At 57.1% G+C, this 15,980-nt stretch overlaps 1 protein-coding gene across 1 annotated transcript in view; it reads left to right on the top strand.

Annotated features, from left to right (window-relative positions):
• The first annotated feature begins 208 nt into the window (after positions 1 to 208).
• The window catches only part of NRXN2 (neurexin 2), a 79,753-nt gene continuing 63,981 nt past the window's right edge, over positions 209 to 15,980 (top strand). Inside the window, exons 1-4 of the mRNA XM_042958364.1 lie at positions 209 to 266; positions 951 to 980; positions 3,311 to 3,379; positions 7,735 to 8,036. Of these exons, the coding sequence (XP_042814298.1) occupies positions 7,863 to 8,036 (174 nt within the window). The 5' untranslated portion in view covers positions 209 to 266; positions 951 to 980; positions 3,311 to 3,379; positions 7,735 to 7,862. The remainder of the gene's footprint in view (positions 267 to 950; positions 981 to 3,310; positions 3,380 to 7,734; positions 8,037 to 15,980) is intronic.

Raw genomic sequence — 15,980 nt, 5'->3', positions numbered from 1 at the left:
TATGGAAGGATCTGAGCTCCCCATCTTTACTTCAACATCTCCCTTTCTCCTATCTGCTTCTGCTCCAACTCTGTCCTCCCCAGCCGAGCCTCGCTTTCCTCGTAGAATCCAGGAACACAGCAATCCATATGGAGATTTTGGGGGGGGGGGGCAGCTGGGAGTTCTGGACCTGGACAGATGCCTTTCCAAAGCCCCTGTGGGGGGAGATTCCTCCGAGGCCCAGGCTCCACACAGCCCAGCCCACCTTCTCTGCCAGGCTCACAGGGGTAAGGGCATGGGGTGGGGGTGGGGTTGGAGGTCCTCCCTGCCCACTTAATCCCACGCTAACAGGACACTCTCTCTCTCTCCAGGTGGCTTTGATTTTTGTGTCGTGTTTTCTTTTCTCCTCCATCCGAATCGTTTTTTCTCGTTGACTGTTTTTTTTTCTCTCCGCCTCCCGGAAGAAAAAAAAAAAAGAAAAAAAGAAAAAGGAAAAAGCAACCCTCCCAGCCTCATGCTTCTCCTCCTTTTCCTTTTTTTTTTTCCGGCAAGAAGAAAAAAAAGAAACCAAATCTCCTCTCCCCCCCCCCTTGCAGTGACTCCCTGCCTGGACCCCCCCCACCCCCTCCGGTTCTGCCTGTACCCCATCACCTTCTCTGGTGCCCCCTTCTCTCTCTCTCTCTCTCTCTCTGTCTCTCTCTCCCCGCCCCTCGTGCCCTCCACCCTCTGTTTCCGGCATCGGGCCCCTCTCCTCAGCTTCCGGGCTGAGGGCTTTCCCCCCGATGTCTGTCACAAGTTAAAAAGGGTTTTTAAATTGTGGCAGCAAAAGCTTTTTTCTCCCCTCTCTCTGGCTGATTTTGATGACTTGTGTTTTCTTTGTTTCTTTCCCCTCTTCTTTCTTTTTTCTTCTTCTTCTTCTTCTTTTTTTTTTTTTTTTTCCTTTCTTTCTTTCTCTCCTTCCCCTTTCCAAGGTCCGGCTCACCTGACGTTAAACAGCGAAGGTATGGTTTGAAGTTCTGGTTTGGATTGGATTGGATTGGATTGCCCCCAACCTGCGCCTGGATTTTCTGTTCCTCCCCCTGTTCTCCTTCCCCGGCCTCCACCTGTCCTGCCTCCTTCCTGCCTTTCCTACCTGCTTCCTCTGTCACGTCTTTATGTTATGTTCCCCCGGGTGCTGGGGTGGGGGCGGGGGGGGGGCCGGCCCCACCCCCCCGTCTGTGCTCTCCCCTCCCCCCACCTTCCCTGATGCGCTCCATCCACCCTCATCGCGCCTTGGTTTCTGACATCAAGAGATGTTTCAACTCCTGCCGTTGTCTCAAGTCGCCTCACCTTTTTGCGTTTTCCTGGTGGTGTATCTTCTTTTTTCCTTCTCATGGTGGTGTTTTATTTCCTTCCACTCATTCTGGTCATTCTTTCTTTTCTGCGGACCCAAATAAAAGAGAAAAAGCATGGGCCGGAGAAAGCCAATCGTAGGCAGCCTCCCTGGCCTCGCCCTGCTGCTGCGGGGATGTCCCCTCTCTCCACGGTGGCAGTGAGGAGGGAAGAGGCAGGGGAAATGGAGGGGCAGGGTGTCCCCTCTCCCACAGCTGTCCCACCATCCACCCTCACCCACATCTCTTGACTCTGTTTGACAGATGAGGACATTCAGGCCCAGAGAGATGAGGTGACTTATTAGTGATTATGTGGCCTTTAGGTGGTGGTGCCACTGGGGCTGCTTCTTTATTTTTAGCCTCCCTTCAACCAAGTCCCTCCCATCTTTAAAAAGCATCTTTAAAAAGCAACAAGCTTTGTTAAGCAAACCTGACAGCCCAGGGGTCCTGACTGCCGTCCTCCCAGTGCTGACCCCTCCCGGGTGTCCTCGTCATTGATTCTTGAGCTCAGGAATTCTAGACCCTTTTGCACCGCTCCCCATGCCGAGGGCAGAGCTCTGTGAGGCCTCATCTTCCATATGGGGTCTGTAGCCTGCAGGTGGGAGAGGCCTGCAGGATGAAGACTGGGCCATAGGGAGAGACTCAGATCTGGAATTGGGGTTGGATTTAAGTCTGGGAAGGTAGGAGCCTGAGATTCTTACAGGGATGTGAAATTATGGCAACAACTGTGGAGAACGGAGACATCCCAAGGGGGTGGTCAGGACCTGGTCGGTTCGCTCACATCCTTCTTGCCTCTCAAGGCCTGGCTCTGGGGGTGCTGGCTGTGGCTCACCTTTGTCATAGAGAAAGACCTGGAGGATCCAGAACCCCGCCCCCGCCCCTGAAGGGCCCACGGCTCAGGTGTTATTCTAGCTTTTAGTTCTGGGGATTTGGGATTGAGGTGGAATGGGGGCTCAGACACGGACTTTTCAACTCCATTCTTGAGTGCCCCTCCAGAAGGCATTCTGTGGGGTCTGGCAATAGGCGTGGACACCTGGGAGCCAGACGCTGAGTGCAGTAGTCACTGGCAGGGGTGGGTAGAGAGCGCGAGCCAGCCTGGAACCCAGATGCGGTGACATGCCCGCAGGGGCCTTTGGAGAGGAGGCCCAGGGGTTGACGAGCCCATGGGGGGAAGTGGGAAGCCATCCCTGAGAAAGGCCTTCCCCATGCATGTGATGAGTCCAGCCAGGCAGAACCCCTTTCGGTGTGCATAGCCCTGCTGTAGACACGATTTCAAGGGACAAAGAGCAAACAAATGGTGGCCCTGCCCCTGGGAAGCCCCATGACCTGGTCGGCAAAGAAGGAGACAGAGGTGACATTAAAAACACTCACGAGTAAGAGAGCCAGGTGTAGACCAAAAGCCAGGTTAGCCTTGAGGATGGACAGAGGACACAAGAGGTCTTCGGCGTGTGAATCCAGAAGGTTCTGGTGGAGGGGAGCCTGTGTCAGGCTTTTGCAGGAGTTGAAGAGCCACAGCTCAGTCTCTGCAGAGGAAGCGCGATGAGCAAAGATGTGGAGTGGGGAGGAGAGGCAGGGAGAGGCAGGGAGAGGCTGGAGGTGGAGGCCGGGGCCTGCACAGTCCTGAGGGCTGGCCTGTTTGCACGTTCTTGGGACGAAGGAGCTCCTGAACCGGAACCGACAATGGACACTCTTCCCTCCCCGTGGTCTTTCTACCCCTGGGCAAAGGGCAGACGTTGGTGGCTGTGGGTCTCAGGGGTCTGTGGGGCTGATTCGGTTTGTCATCTGGCTCCTTCCCTAGAGGCCCCGAGGCAAGTGAGTCCCCAGAGCAGCACCCCTGCCCCACCGGTACCTCCAAGCAGGACCTCAGCCCCGGAGAGGGCCCTCCATCACCTCGAGGCTGGGGTGGGACTGGCTGGGTAGCCCCCCCCATGCCTGACTCCCCAATTCTGCTTCTCCAGTAGGGTCCTTACTGTTCTCCGAGGGGGGGGCCGGGAGAGGAGGAGCCGGCGATGTGCACCAGCCAACGAAAGGTCAGTGACCCTCCGGTCCCCAGAGAGCCTCGCCCCTTGCAGAACTGCACTTCCTGGCGTTGGGGTGGGGGGTGGGGCAGCTGAGTCAACACCAGCGTGTCCCTTTGTACCGCGTCTGAGGTCCACGAAGACTGCTGGGCCTGCCTCTCTGGTGTAAAGGACCACAAACCTTCACTTTCCCCCCAAATCCCGGCCGTCCTAATGACCTTTTTCGAGGACAAAGAGATGTCTTTTTGTGGCAGTTGTTCAGGCCCGTCCCTAGAAAGTACCTGTTTGTCTGGTAGAACGACGGGGAGGCAGGGTACACCCTCCGTTGAACCCTCAAGTTCTGGAAGCCTGCTAGGGGCCCGCCCAGGGGGATTCTGGTTAGGAGATGTGGCATTCGTCTTATGCACGGGTCACCTAAGTGAGCCTTCACAACCTTCTGCGGAAGGGCTCATTGCCCTTGGTTTACAGATGCAGAAACGGACGCTCGCCAACCCTCTGAGACCAGCACGGGGCCTTTTAGCCTGTGTCAGGGCTATGGGTTTTAAGCTCCTTTTTCTCCCCGAGCCTGCCTCTCTTGGAGTCTCTTTCCTAGGTAGTTTATGGGCAGTTAGCCACCGTCAAGGGGCTCCCGCGGGTGCCAAGCCCTGGGGCTATCGAATCCCGCCCGCGTTCTGTGGTACGTGCCGTTCTGTCGGCCTGGATTTCTGCCATCCCTGCTTTCTTCCCCAACTATCTGGTATCTCTTTCAGCCGACTCTTGACAAAGCAGCCAGGCCATCCACACTGGAAGTCTCCCCTGAACTCCCCAAGCAAACCCAGACACCGCTCGGTGTCCCCTTGGTCCACACATCCGTTTTATCGCTCGCCACCCTGCCTCCTAACTGTCACTTCACCTGTTTGCCTCTCCCAGCCGACTGAGCTCCCTGGGGACAGCGATTGGGTGTTTTCATTTGGACACCCTCCCCGGTGCTTCCACACAGCTCCCGGCACATGTGTAGGCATGTGCTTGGCAAATTTATTTTCGATGGGTGAATGGTCTCTGTTCTCAAGGGGCTCACTGACATTCCAACGAATGGCTACAAGAAAGTGTGGTACATGCAAGGTGTAGGAAAAGTGCAGACTTTGTCCAGGGGAGTTAATTTATTCATTGGTCTCGAGAGTAAGAGGCAGCGCGCGTGCGCACAAACACACACACACACATACACACACACACACACACACACACACGCAGAAAGTTACCAGTGCAGGAGTCATTTGTTAGTCGAATAGTTTATAGTTTATGAAGCTTCATTCCATCTGTTCTCTTTCTAGATGCCACAGCAGCCCGCGAGGTAGGTCGGTGGTTAGCTCCTTTGTCCAGAGGAGAGAGCTGCGGCTTAGAGATCCGCCTTTTGGTCAAGGTCACCAAGCTGGTGGAAGAGGCAGCATTAGTGCCCAGGCCTTTTTTCTCACATCACACTTCCTCTCAAGGGAGCAGTACAAGATGTTACTAGGCAGTAAGTGCCAAATGAGCAGAACAGACAGCTGTAGTGCTGGAGAGTAGGGAGGGGCAGAAGGGGGCTGGAGACCTTCCCAGAGGAGGGCTCCGAGCCGGGCCTGGAAATGAGGCAGCTGCTCTGGTCCTCATGGCTCTTAGAAGTCCAGGACCACAACAACTGGTTTCTGGCCACATTCAGCTTGGCTGGGGGCACTTGGGCTCCGTAGTCCCTGACCATGGGAGGTGAACAAGTGTCAGCCCTGATCCCCCCCTTCCTGTGCAAGAGGGGGCGGTGGAGGGTAGGGGGCGCTGCGATTGTTTCTCTAGTGCTGCCGGGAGTTGTAGTTCCCTGGGTGGTGTGCGTGGGATGGTGGGGGAGAGCGCCCCCTGGTGCTTTGGGTCTGGCTCCTCTGAGCGCCCTGGGGCAGGGCAGTCCCCCAATCCTTACCGCGAGTGTCCCCCACCCCCCCTCCAGCGATCCCTTGAAGTCCTGCTGCCCTCCTCCCCCTTCAGGGTCTGTCTCTGTCCTTCCCGCCATCTTTGGGCTGTCCTGTTCACCTTCGCTCTTGTCTATCCCTCTCCTCAAATTCTTTCCCTCTGTCTCTGGCTGCTCCAAGCCTCTTTCTGTCTTTGGGCCCATCCGGGTCTCTGACGGCAACGGGAATGGGAGAACGCGTAGACTGCGGCTCCGCGACTGGCTTTGCCTCCTCTCCTAGGAGATCCGAGGCAGAGCCCAGAGGAATCAAGGGATGGCCTCGTTTCTTCATTTCGCCTTGGCAGCTGTGGTCCAGCCCCTGGCCCTCCTCTCTGGTCTCTTTTGTTCTGTCCCAATCACTTCTTCACGTGATTGTTCTATTCTTTCTTTCCGTTTGACTCTCCTTCGAATGATCGTTTGTTCCTTTGCCGCAAAGGTGAGGGAATGGGAGAGGAGGCCTGGCTTCTGGGAGGGACTAGGACATGTGGCAAAGCCAAGGTCAAACATGTTCCTTTCTCTGGTCCTCCGGCCCCCTGGCTCTGCCGGTGCCTGGGCAGCAGGCCTGGTTGCTATGGAAACGGCCAGGCCTTGAGAAAGCCTTGGCTTCCATTCCCTAGAGGTCCCTGTCCCCCTTTCCTTGCTGGCCCTCTTCCTTCCTGTCCCCTCCAGGCTTGCTCCTTGTCTTTAACCAGACTTCTCCTCTCCACCACCTCTTGGTCCCTCGGTGCTCCGAGCCGGCTCCCATTTCCCTTCTGTCCCCAGCGGCCATCCTTCCCCCTCTCCGTGGCCTCCCTCTGCATCGCCCTTCTTCCTCACTGGCCCTTGCTGTCTCTGCTTGATTCCCTTTTGCTTCCTGGCCCTTCTTGCTGGAGCCCGAAGGTAGGCAGAGCGGGGTTCTGCCCGTGCCCCCACCGGCCTCGCTGCCCCGTGGCCTCAGGAAACCGGGCCTTGCCAGCTGCAGCGAGCGCGGTGCCAGGCTCTGGGGCAGCAGCTGGTGCCTTGGCATCCGGAGGCAGTGAGGACAGCCTCCGGGCAGGCTGCCCGGAGGGAGAGAAGCGGGGCTGTTGTGTGCTGGGGAAGGGCATCCGCAGAGAGTGCACCCGGGGAGCCGCGGCTTCCACACGTGGCGCTTGCCACCGTGGCCTGGCTCACGGGAGGGCAGGTGTCTTCTGAGGGCTGTGCGTGCGCCCCGGCCTTGCACCCTGCTCCTTCCTGGGCCTGGGGGCCTGTACTGAGAGCCCCCGCGCTCCATAGAGACTTTGTGCGGGCAGTCCTCATGTGCACCCACGCTGTGCGGTGAGCGGGACGAGCCATCACCGTGCTGCTGTCTGTTGGGGACAAGTGAGTCGCTGTTGTGGTCCAGGTCCTCTGCTCTGCCCTCGGCCCGTGTCCCCTTCTCGTCCCGCTTTGTGTGCTCTAGCTGGTGAAGTTGTCGGGCTACGACCCCAGCTTTCCTCCACAGGCTGTTGCTGTCCTGTCACTCGTCACCCGCTTACCGAACGCTACAAATCCCTAAGGCCCTTTCGGTCACGTTGCTTCTGCTTGGCAAGTGCCCGCGGAGGGAGCCCCGTGCGGGGTGCTGATGGGCACACGCGTACACACACATGCACGCACGCGTGCACAAACCCTAGCCACCTGCTGGCGCTCAGTGCTCCCACCCCTGCCCTCTGGGACCTCAGAGGCTCCCGCCTCGGGCCTGTCTGCACCGCCCTCTCAGGCTGGACTAGAACACGGGGCTGGGGAAGATAACCGGCACGATGGCCTGGCCGTCGGAACCAGCCACACCCGGTGGCCCACTGCTGCCTGGTGCACATCGCTGTCACGTGCATCCCCTTCCCGTGTGTCTTCCCAATGCCTTACCCCACCCCACCGCTTCCCTGTCCTCCTTTTCTGCTCCCTGTTGCCCAACTGGCCTGCCGGTCCCATCCCCCACGTGAGGCCTGCAACTGTCCCGGGGGCACTGAGAATGACCTTCACCAGACAGGAGGCAGGAGTGGGAGGTGGGCTGCACTCAGGAGACCCTCGGTGCCCCCCCCAACAGGGGAGGCGCTCCAGGGGGAAGTCGGGAGGCGCCCCTCTTTTCTCTTCCACATCCCTTTGTTAAAACCACGGAGGGGACGGAGAGTGGGCCAGGGAGGAGACAGCGAGAACGTCTGCTTTGCCTGCCCCGTGGCAGCTGAATTGTCAGCTGTCAGCATGAGAGCCATTTAGCAGCCTCCCGCTTTGGAAATGGACACGGGGAAGTTGCTTTCTGACAGGAAAGACGGCCGGGTGCAGAGAGGAGGGTGGGCAGGCTGCGAAGGGGTGGGGGGAAGAGGGCCTGACGCCCGCGCCAGGGCTGCCGGAGGGGCAGGGGGCGGTCTGGCGTGCCCCACCCCACTCAGCCTCTCCCGTTTCCCCACGCCACGGCGTCCAGGCAAGGAGGAATTTGTGGCGACCTTCAAAGGAAACGAGTTCTTCTGCTACGACCTGTCCCACAACCCCATCCAGAGCAGCACGGACGAGATTACGCTGGCCTTCCGCACCCTGCAGCGCAACGGGCTGATGTTGCACACGGGCAAGTCGGCCGACTATGTCAACCTGTCCCTCAAGTCCGGGGCCGTCTGGCTGGTCATCAACCTGGGCTCAGGAGCCTTCGAGGCCCTTGTGGAACCTGTCAACGGCAAGTTCAACGACAACGCCTGGCACGACGTCCGGGTCACCCGAAACCTGCGCCAGGTAGGGGGAGCAAGAAGAAGGCCGGGGGCCGGCTGTGTCAGGGGCCCAACGGGGGTGGGGACAGAGGGCAGCCTGGCACGGGGTCGTCGGGGGCCCGGCAGCCAGGTGTGGTTCTGGAGAAGTTCAAGGCTTGGGCTGTGAGGGCCTGGGAGTGCGGGGGCAGCGGGCAGGATGCAGGCACCAGGAAGCCAAGTTCAGGGGACGCCGCAGAGCTGCCGTGGGGCAGGAGCCTGAGGGAAGAGGAAGGGTCTGGCTCACACCGGTGTGGTGACTAGGGTTTCAAGGGCTGGGGGCTGAGAAGTCAGGTGACCTGGCAAGAGGGCCTTTTGGATTGGCTGAGTAGCTGTGGGTATCCTGACTCTAGGGCAGCAAGGCTCAGATGAAAGCCTGGGGTAGTGTAGGGACAGGGTGTGGCTTGCCCTCAGGCGGGACCTTTCCAGGGCAGAGGCAGGGGTGTGGTGGCGAGGCAGAGGTGCAGCAGGCGTGAGGGAGCACACACTCAGCCCCACCTCACTCTGGGCAGCACGCCCCTTTCTCCTCTCCCTACCTGGCTGCCCCAGCAATCCGTGGCTATCTTGCCGTGGCTCCCAGGCCCCTTGCAGGAGCCTGGACGGGACCCTCGGGTCAGCCTCTTGCAGGAGGGACGAGACTCTTCTCCGCGGTGTCTCCTCAGCCCCCGCTCCTAGACTGGCCGCTTGGCGAGGGCCTCAGTTCTGTCCTCTGAGTAGCGGCCTCTCCACCATTTCTAAGGCCCAGGGAGGCTAGAGCAGGTGAGGCCATGTCTCTGGCCTTGGCAGTGACCCTCCCCCCCCGCCCCAGCCCCGGCCCAGCTTGTTTCCAGCCCTGACAAGCTCCTGCCTCGAGCAGAGTCCAAGCCAGACCCTTGTTGAGGGGTCCCTGTGTATCCAGGTGGTACCTGTCTCTACCTCCTGGCTCCTTTCTCTGTTCGCTCAGGCAGGGCCCAGGGGGCCAGCCTCCCGCCGGTCCGTTTCTCTCGGGTTCACCACTTTGTCTCACAGCCTGTGGCAGGGAAGTGTCTTCCAGCTGCATTGCCAGCAGGCTGAGTGCCACCAGCAACGTGGAACGTCTCTGTCCCCGGAGGCACGGCTGCTGCCGGGTTAGGCCTTCTCCTTCCCTCTACTGCCTCGTTCTGGCTCTCCACTCTCTCTCCTTGTCTTGGTCCTCGCTGTCGTCGTCGTCGTCCTCCTCCTCCTCCTCCCCTTCCCCTTCCCCCCATCGAAAGGCTCCTTGATGGGAGTCGGGATTCTGGCTGCTGTCACACTTCCTACCTGTTCTCCACCCCCAGTGGGTGATGATCTAATGGGGAATCCTCCTCATTTAGTGCCTTCCCCCCTGCCGGGAGGACTCTGGGACTAACCCTGCCTGCTGCCACCTGTCGTGGGCTCCTCTCCACGTGCCTATTCTCCGTGCCCCCCCTGCCTGGGGGCGGGGGGGACCCTCCTCGGTGCAGTCTCTCTCTCTTCTTGTCACATTGTTCTCCGATCCCGTCAGAGGGCTGTCCTGTGTTGTCACTGTTATCTGAGCAAACCCGAGTGCGTCGTGCCCACCTGTCATACTTGCGGGAGAGGGCGGGGGGGGGGGTTTGCTTCTGTGCCCCTTGCTGGTTTTCCCTCCGCTGGACGGGTGCTGTCACTGCTGACAAACCAGCGGGGAAAAGAGGGGGAGAAAAGACAGTCTCTTCTCTCCCAGCTCTGCTCTCGAGGAGTCAGGATGAGTCTGTTAAAAGTTAGCAGAGCAAAGCTCGTGCGCGCGCCCGCTGAGCAGCAGGGTCCTGAAAAATTCTAGGACCTTGCGGAACACCAAGAGGAGGGGAAGGTCTGCGGCTCCGGGGGCGGCAGGAAAGCCACCCAGAGGGGATGAAGCCTGGCCTCGGCAGCACCGAGCGTGGACAGCGACCCGTGGTGTCCTCCTTGTGGGGCTCCCAGAGTTGAGGGCTCAAGCTGGGAACTGCTGGGAACCACTTCCTTCTGGCCTCTTGTACGATGAGTCAGAGCAGAGCCCGGTCATGGTGACCTGAACACAGGCCTTCAGGGCCAAAGAGGGTGTCCGCTTGAAGGCTTTGATTGAGAGCACTCTTGAGGAAGGGTTTCTGGAGGGATTTGTTGGACTCTAGTCCACACCCATAAACGCGAGGTGCCATTCTGTTTCGGCCCTTGTGACCATCACCGGGAAGGTCAGCCTCGGGGCTGTGGTCTGGATTCATCATCCTCACTCAAGGTCTAGCCTGCGGCTGAGTACTTCCTCACCAGGCCCTTGGAGCCCCTGCCCGTTTTTCAGGGCTTCTAAGAATAATTTACTGGGTCCTGTTGTCTCTAGAACAGTGGTTCCTAACCAAGGATGGCATGCCCCCTCGGGCCCCCTTAGGAGACCCTGCGTTCTAGCCCTTGATAGGGTTAGAAGGATCGTATTCCTTCCGTGTGCTCCATATTGCATTCATTTCTTCTCTCTCTCTTTTTAAAAAAAAAATTTTTTTTAATGTGTATTCATTTTTGAGAGACAGAGCATGAAGGGGGAGGGGCAGAGAGAGAGGGAGACACAGAATGTGAAACAGGCTCCAGGCTCCAAGCTGTCAGCACAGAGCCTGACGTGGGGCTGGAACTCACGAACTGAGAGATCATGACCTGAGCTGAAGTCAGTCGCTTAACCGACTGAGCCACGCAGGCGCCCCCATGTTTATTTATTTTTGAGACAGAGCATGAGCGGGGGAGGGGCAGAGAGAGAAGGAAATACAGAATATGAAGCCGGCTCCAGGCTCTGAGCTGTCAGCACAGAGCCCGACGCGGGGCTCGAACTCGCAAACTGCCAGATCATGACCTGAGCCACCCGGGCGCCCCCCCCCCCCCCATATTCCCATTCTTATCAGTGAGCAAGTCGAGACTCAGCAGGTTACAGAACTTGCCCAACGTTATCCAGTTAGGAAGCGGTAGAATTGGAAAGTCTGTCTGACTTTGCAGCCGCGCCCATCTCTCTGCCTCCCAAGGAGAGCCCGGCCGCTGTAATTGGTGTGAAATACAAAGGCGGCTCTACTATGTGATTTGTCTTGTGGATCTGCCCTTCTTGGATGTTCCCAACTCTTGAGACCGTCTGAGTGTTCTGCTCGTCTCTCTGAAAAATGGGCCCCCTCGAGCCCTGAACAGAGCGAGCGCCTCTTCTCTGTCCCGAGCTTCTCCTGCCCAAGCTCCACGAAGATGGCCTTCATCCGGATTTTTGCGATTTGAGTGTATAATCCTGGTCTTGGCTTTCTTGAGGGGCTGGAGCGACGGGCAGAGTTGAGAGTGGAGAAGGGGGGTAGATTACCACTGGATATTATTATGGCTGACCTGTCCCCTCTGTGACTTAATGACTTGATGCTTCCTTCCTTCCTCACGCACTGTCGTTCTTACGCTCCTGGACTCCAGGAGCCCTCTCATTCTGTGAGTGGGGAAAAGCCTTTATCGTTCATTTGCTAGTCTGAAGCCTCCGTATTCCAGGTCCTGGCATTTGGGAAGGCACCGGCTTGTGCTATGTCACAGGCCACCAGGAATGGTTTCCAGCACAAACTCCACTCTAGTTAATTTGGCCACGATCGCCTTGGTCTGGGCTCTGCACCCGGCCCCGTCTCGGCCAACTCCAACCTTGCTGCTTTTCAGAGGAGGCCAGGATGGTCTTGACATATTAGTGGAAGTCCCGGGCTTTGAACGCACGTCTCTTCCCTCTCAGTCCCGTTTCTTAATTTGCTGTTCTGCTTGTTAAATATTAAAGTTGTCCCAGAAAGTTGAAAACTGTTCTTTTTTCCCCCCTTATTTGAGTCTCCACAGCCAGTCTTCATTCAAAACGAGTAGTAGTAGTTAGAATTGTACCCCCAACCCCTCCCCCCACACCCCTACTTTTTCCCCCTGCGTGGTCGGACTAGTCAGTGACACCAGAAAACTCTTGTCTTTTTGGATGCGATTGGTTTAGCTGCCCTGGAACCAATCGGTCCTTGTCCTGACTAGTTGGCTTCTTCACTTCACGACAGTCCTACTACCCGGCTGTGCTAACTCTCGTATTATGGGTTAGCCTCTTGCACCCGTCACTGCACCTGACCTGAGACTCTTGCCTCCCTGTTAGGGAAACTGCTTCTGTATTGCTAGTAATTGGTATTGGTCATTCAGCCCTTCTTCTGGCTGCTAAATATTGAATTCTTTTTTTTTTTTCATGATACGAGGCCCTTATTACTTGTCTCTCTGAGTTAGTCCTGTGCCCACTGGTTATAATAATGCTGTAACTAATGGATCTGTCCATAGAAGACTTCTCGAAATCATACTCTCAGGGGTGCAGTTTAGTATTTAATGGACATCACACAATGGTGTCCCATCATCTCCAATGCTCTCGGTGCAGCTGCCTCAAGTCCCACTGACATTGCCTCCACAAAGACCAGGGTTGATTTTGAAGGTGACTGTTGCCCTTGCCTTTGGCCTTGAGAAGAGCCACATGGGGGTGGGGACTCTAGAGGCTGGGATAGAAGAGGCCAGCTTATAGCTTAGGGAGGAGTAAGGGGTTTTAGAGGTAAGTGGGCCTCTGTGTCCCTTTTTCTGGTGTGGTGTGTGGGGGTTATGGATTTTCAGTGCTGGCTGTGGGGAGGAGAGGCTCAGGGGTCTATGGGGTGTGCATGGGAGGAGGCTGGGCTGCTGGGAAAACGTTAACCAATTCCAGGGACTTACAGGCGCGGTGGTGGGGGGTACTTGATTCTAGGAGAGGTGATTGCCCAGAGGAGCATCAGAGAATGGGGGTGGGGTGTTTGAAGAACCTGGGGAACTTTGGGGGAAATATGGGCTCTGAAAAATCAAATTAGGCAGGAAGGACGGGTCAGCTATGAGTGGGAGAGCGGGAGGAGAGGGAGGCGGGTTTGGGATTAGGTATGCCGTGAAAGTGAGCCCAGTGCCAGCCCATGGAGGGCAAGGTTTCCTTTTCCCTCTTCTGGTGGTGACCCTTATCTCTCTTCTTTTCTCACGGAAGAGAACCAATAAAAGAGGAGCTGCCCCCTCCCCTCCATGACTCCCTGAATCAGTTTGCCTGTCCTACATTCCCACAGAAAGCACACACCTGTATCCCTTCCCTTGCTCCTTGGGAACCTCTTCCCTTTGCCTCCAAATGAAATGACCTCTCATTCTAGCCAGTCCTGTGATGATTCTCTAGGGCATTGGCCACTCTTCTCCCAGCCTGACAGCTGGCCCATCACCAACCAGTTAACCCATTAACTCAACACGCTCACTGGTCAGCCAGTTGGCCAGTTCTCTGGAAAGCCATCTGGTTGACCAGTTAGCCAACAACCCATTGTCCATTACCCGAGTCAATAGCCCATCCCTTTCTCACACCCCTTGTCCCCCCCCCCCCGCCCCCAACCTTCCCTTCAATTCCCTAACATTTCAGCTGAAAGGACTTACTAATACTGCATAATTGGGTCTGCTTCTTAACCCCCTGCCTTCCCTCTCTCACCCTCTGTTGGAAAACCCCGTTGCCGACTCTGTGTGTGTTACTAACACGCTTATAACCCAGGGGACCAAGGGATGGGCAGGGACAGGTGGGGTGAGGTATGAGTGAAAAACCAAACTAACCTTTCTGTCTCATTGCGGAATGTCGGCCATCTTTAAGTCTTTGCTTTCCTGGTCTAGTTCTTTTGTTGTTTTCTTCTCTACTAACCAAGGTCTTGAACTGTTCCCCTTCTCTGCAGCCGGCTCTTCCGGGAGGGGTTGGGGGGCAGAGGAATCCAGAGGAGGGGCTGGAGGGGGGCGCGATTGGGAGAAGAAGGGCTTCGATTTTTTTGTGTGTTTTATTTCTCCCTCCCATTATGATTTAATTTTCTTTAAGCAAAAATACTTCTGCTCAGCCTAAGGTGGGAGGGTCTGAACAACCAACCAAATATATATGGCTATATATTTTTCCTCCTTCCTTGAGTTTCACAGTTGGTCATTTTATTTTTCTTTTCTTTCCGTTCTGTTCTTTCGTTGTTGTCTTTGTTGTTGTTTTTTTTTTTTTTTGGCCCCTCCCACCCCCTCCCCCATATCTCCGGTGAAGCACGCAGGAATTGGACACGCTATGGTAAACAAACTGCATTATCTGGTAGATATCACTCTAATTGTCTTACCGTTTGGTTTGCCGTGGGTTTTTTTAGCTGTTCGATTCTCCCTCTTTTGTTTCCTTTCCCCGTTTGGTTTTGGTTATTTTGCTCTTCTGATTGTTTTTGGCGTCCTGGACAGTCTTCAGATTTTGCTTCTCTCTCTTTTAGTTTTCCTTTTTCCCCTTTTCTTTCTTTTTTGGTCCCCACTCAAATCCAAAAGGCAAATGGAAATTGAGGAATTTGGCCTGTCCCAACCCTATAACCCCGACTCCTGAATTCAGATTCCTGGCCAGAGAGACCTGGGGGCAGGCCCCATGTTCATCGGCTCTGGTTAGACCAGCCCCGATGCCAGGCTGCTTATTTCTATTGCTTTATTTTGTTCCTTTCCCCATCCCCCCCCAACCCCGCTCCCTCGTTTTTTTCTCTTTGATTTAGTTTCTTTCTTGGTCTCCTGAAAATCCATGGAAAACACCATCCCATGACATGCTACGCTCTCTGCTCACTGTCAGCTCCCGGACAGGCCCCTCGAGTTGGGAGAGGGGGCTGGGAGTGAGACCTCCGGGGGCAGCCAGCTGGGCAAGTCCCCCAGAGGGGGGATGGCCTTGTGAGATGCAGAGCGGCCTGGGACCAGTCCAGAGCTCCTTCAGATCGGCAGTTTGTACCAGATTGGGGGCTGTCCCATGCTGGCTGCCAGGGAAGAGGTGACATCCCCTCCCTCACTCCTCAGCCTTGAGGGTTCGTGGTTCCGTCTGCCCCCCCAACATCTGCATGGCATGAATGGTCTTTCCCCCCATGAGGGATAGCGTCCAGTCCCCCCCACCACTCTGCCGCTCTGACTAACACTGTGTTTCACACTGTCTTCCTTCCCCTCCATCTCCCCTGATCTGTGCCCCGTGCCTGTCCTGCATGGCCTCTGACAGGGTGGTTACCTTCCCTGTTGAGGGGATGAGAGGAGGAGGTGCAGCAGGGGTGAATCAGGCTAGTTGTTGCCAAGCTCCGCTGTTTGGGTTGGGCTCAGTCCCGGTGAGTGTTGATGTGGGTGTCTGTGTAAACGCAGCTGGTGTGTGTTGGTGTGTGGGTGCGGCTGTGTGTAAATGTTGGTGTGACATTTAGGGGGTGTTAGTGGGAGACCGTGCTGTGTGTGTGTGGGGGGGCTTCTGCGGGTGATTCCACACGTGTAAGCGCGGGAGTGAGCAGGGGGGCCGCGGGACCGTGTGTACGTTTGAGTCGGGGAAGGGCTCCGCGTGGAGGCGGGCCGCGGGGGCCAGCCCTGAAGCCTGGGGGCCGTGATGGCAGGAGCAGGGAAGGAGCTGGGGCTGGCTCTTTGCTCCTTGCCTGGCTTCGGAGCGTGCGCCTGCAGGCTGTGCCGTGTGCCATCCCCAGGGATTCCCTCGTGCCTGCCCGTCCTGGCTTTGCAGCAGCCGGCGGTTACTCATCGCCTATTAATAATGCAGAGTGATTGAGCGCCAGGCTGGGGACCTTGCAGATGGATGTGTCTGCTCCCGCGGGGCCTGCGCTGCTTGGGGCAGCTGCCTGGCCTTCCGAGCCTCCCAGATCCGTGTGGCTGGCTGGCGATGAGGGAAGCTCGATAGCTGGGGCTCCGGGGCTGAGTGGCTCCCCCCACCTCCCCAGGAGGCTCCACCTGTGAGGCTACGTCTGGCCCGTCCTGATGCTTCCACGCACCCGTGTTTCCCTGCACCCACAGACCCACGGTAGCCCTGTCCTCTGCCCTGTCCCCGAGGTAGTGCCCACCGCCACAGCCAGCCCCGCCCTTCCCCGCTCCAAGACCTCATCTGGCCACTCCCAGCCACCCTGACGTTCCCATGGAACCACGTGGTGGTCCC

The sequence above is a fragment of the Panthera tigris genome, chromosome D1 (assembly GCF_018350195.1).
Source record: "Panthera tigris isolate Pti1 chromosome D1, P.tigris_Pti1_mat1.1, whole genome shotgun sequence".
Classification (NCBI taxonomy): Eukaryota; Metazoa; Chordata; class Mammalia; order Carnivora; family Felidae; genus Panthera; species Panthera tigris.
This window is presented reverse-complemented; position numbering and strand designations above follow the sequence as displayed.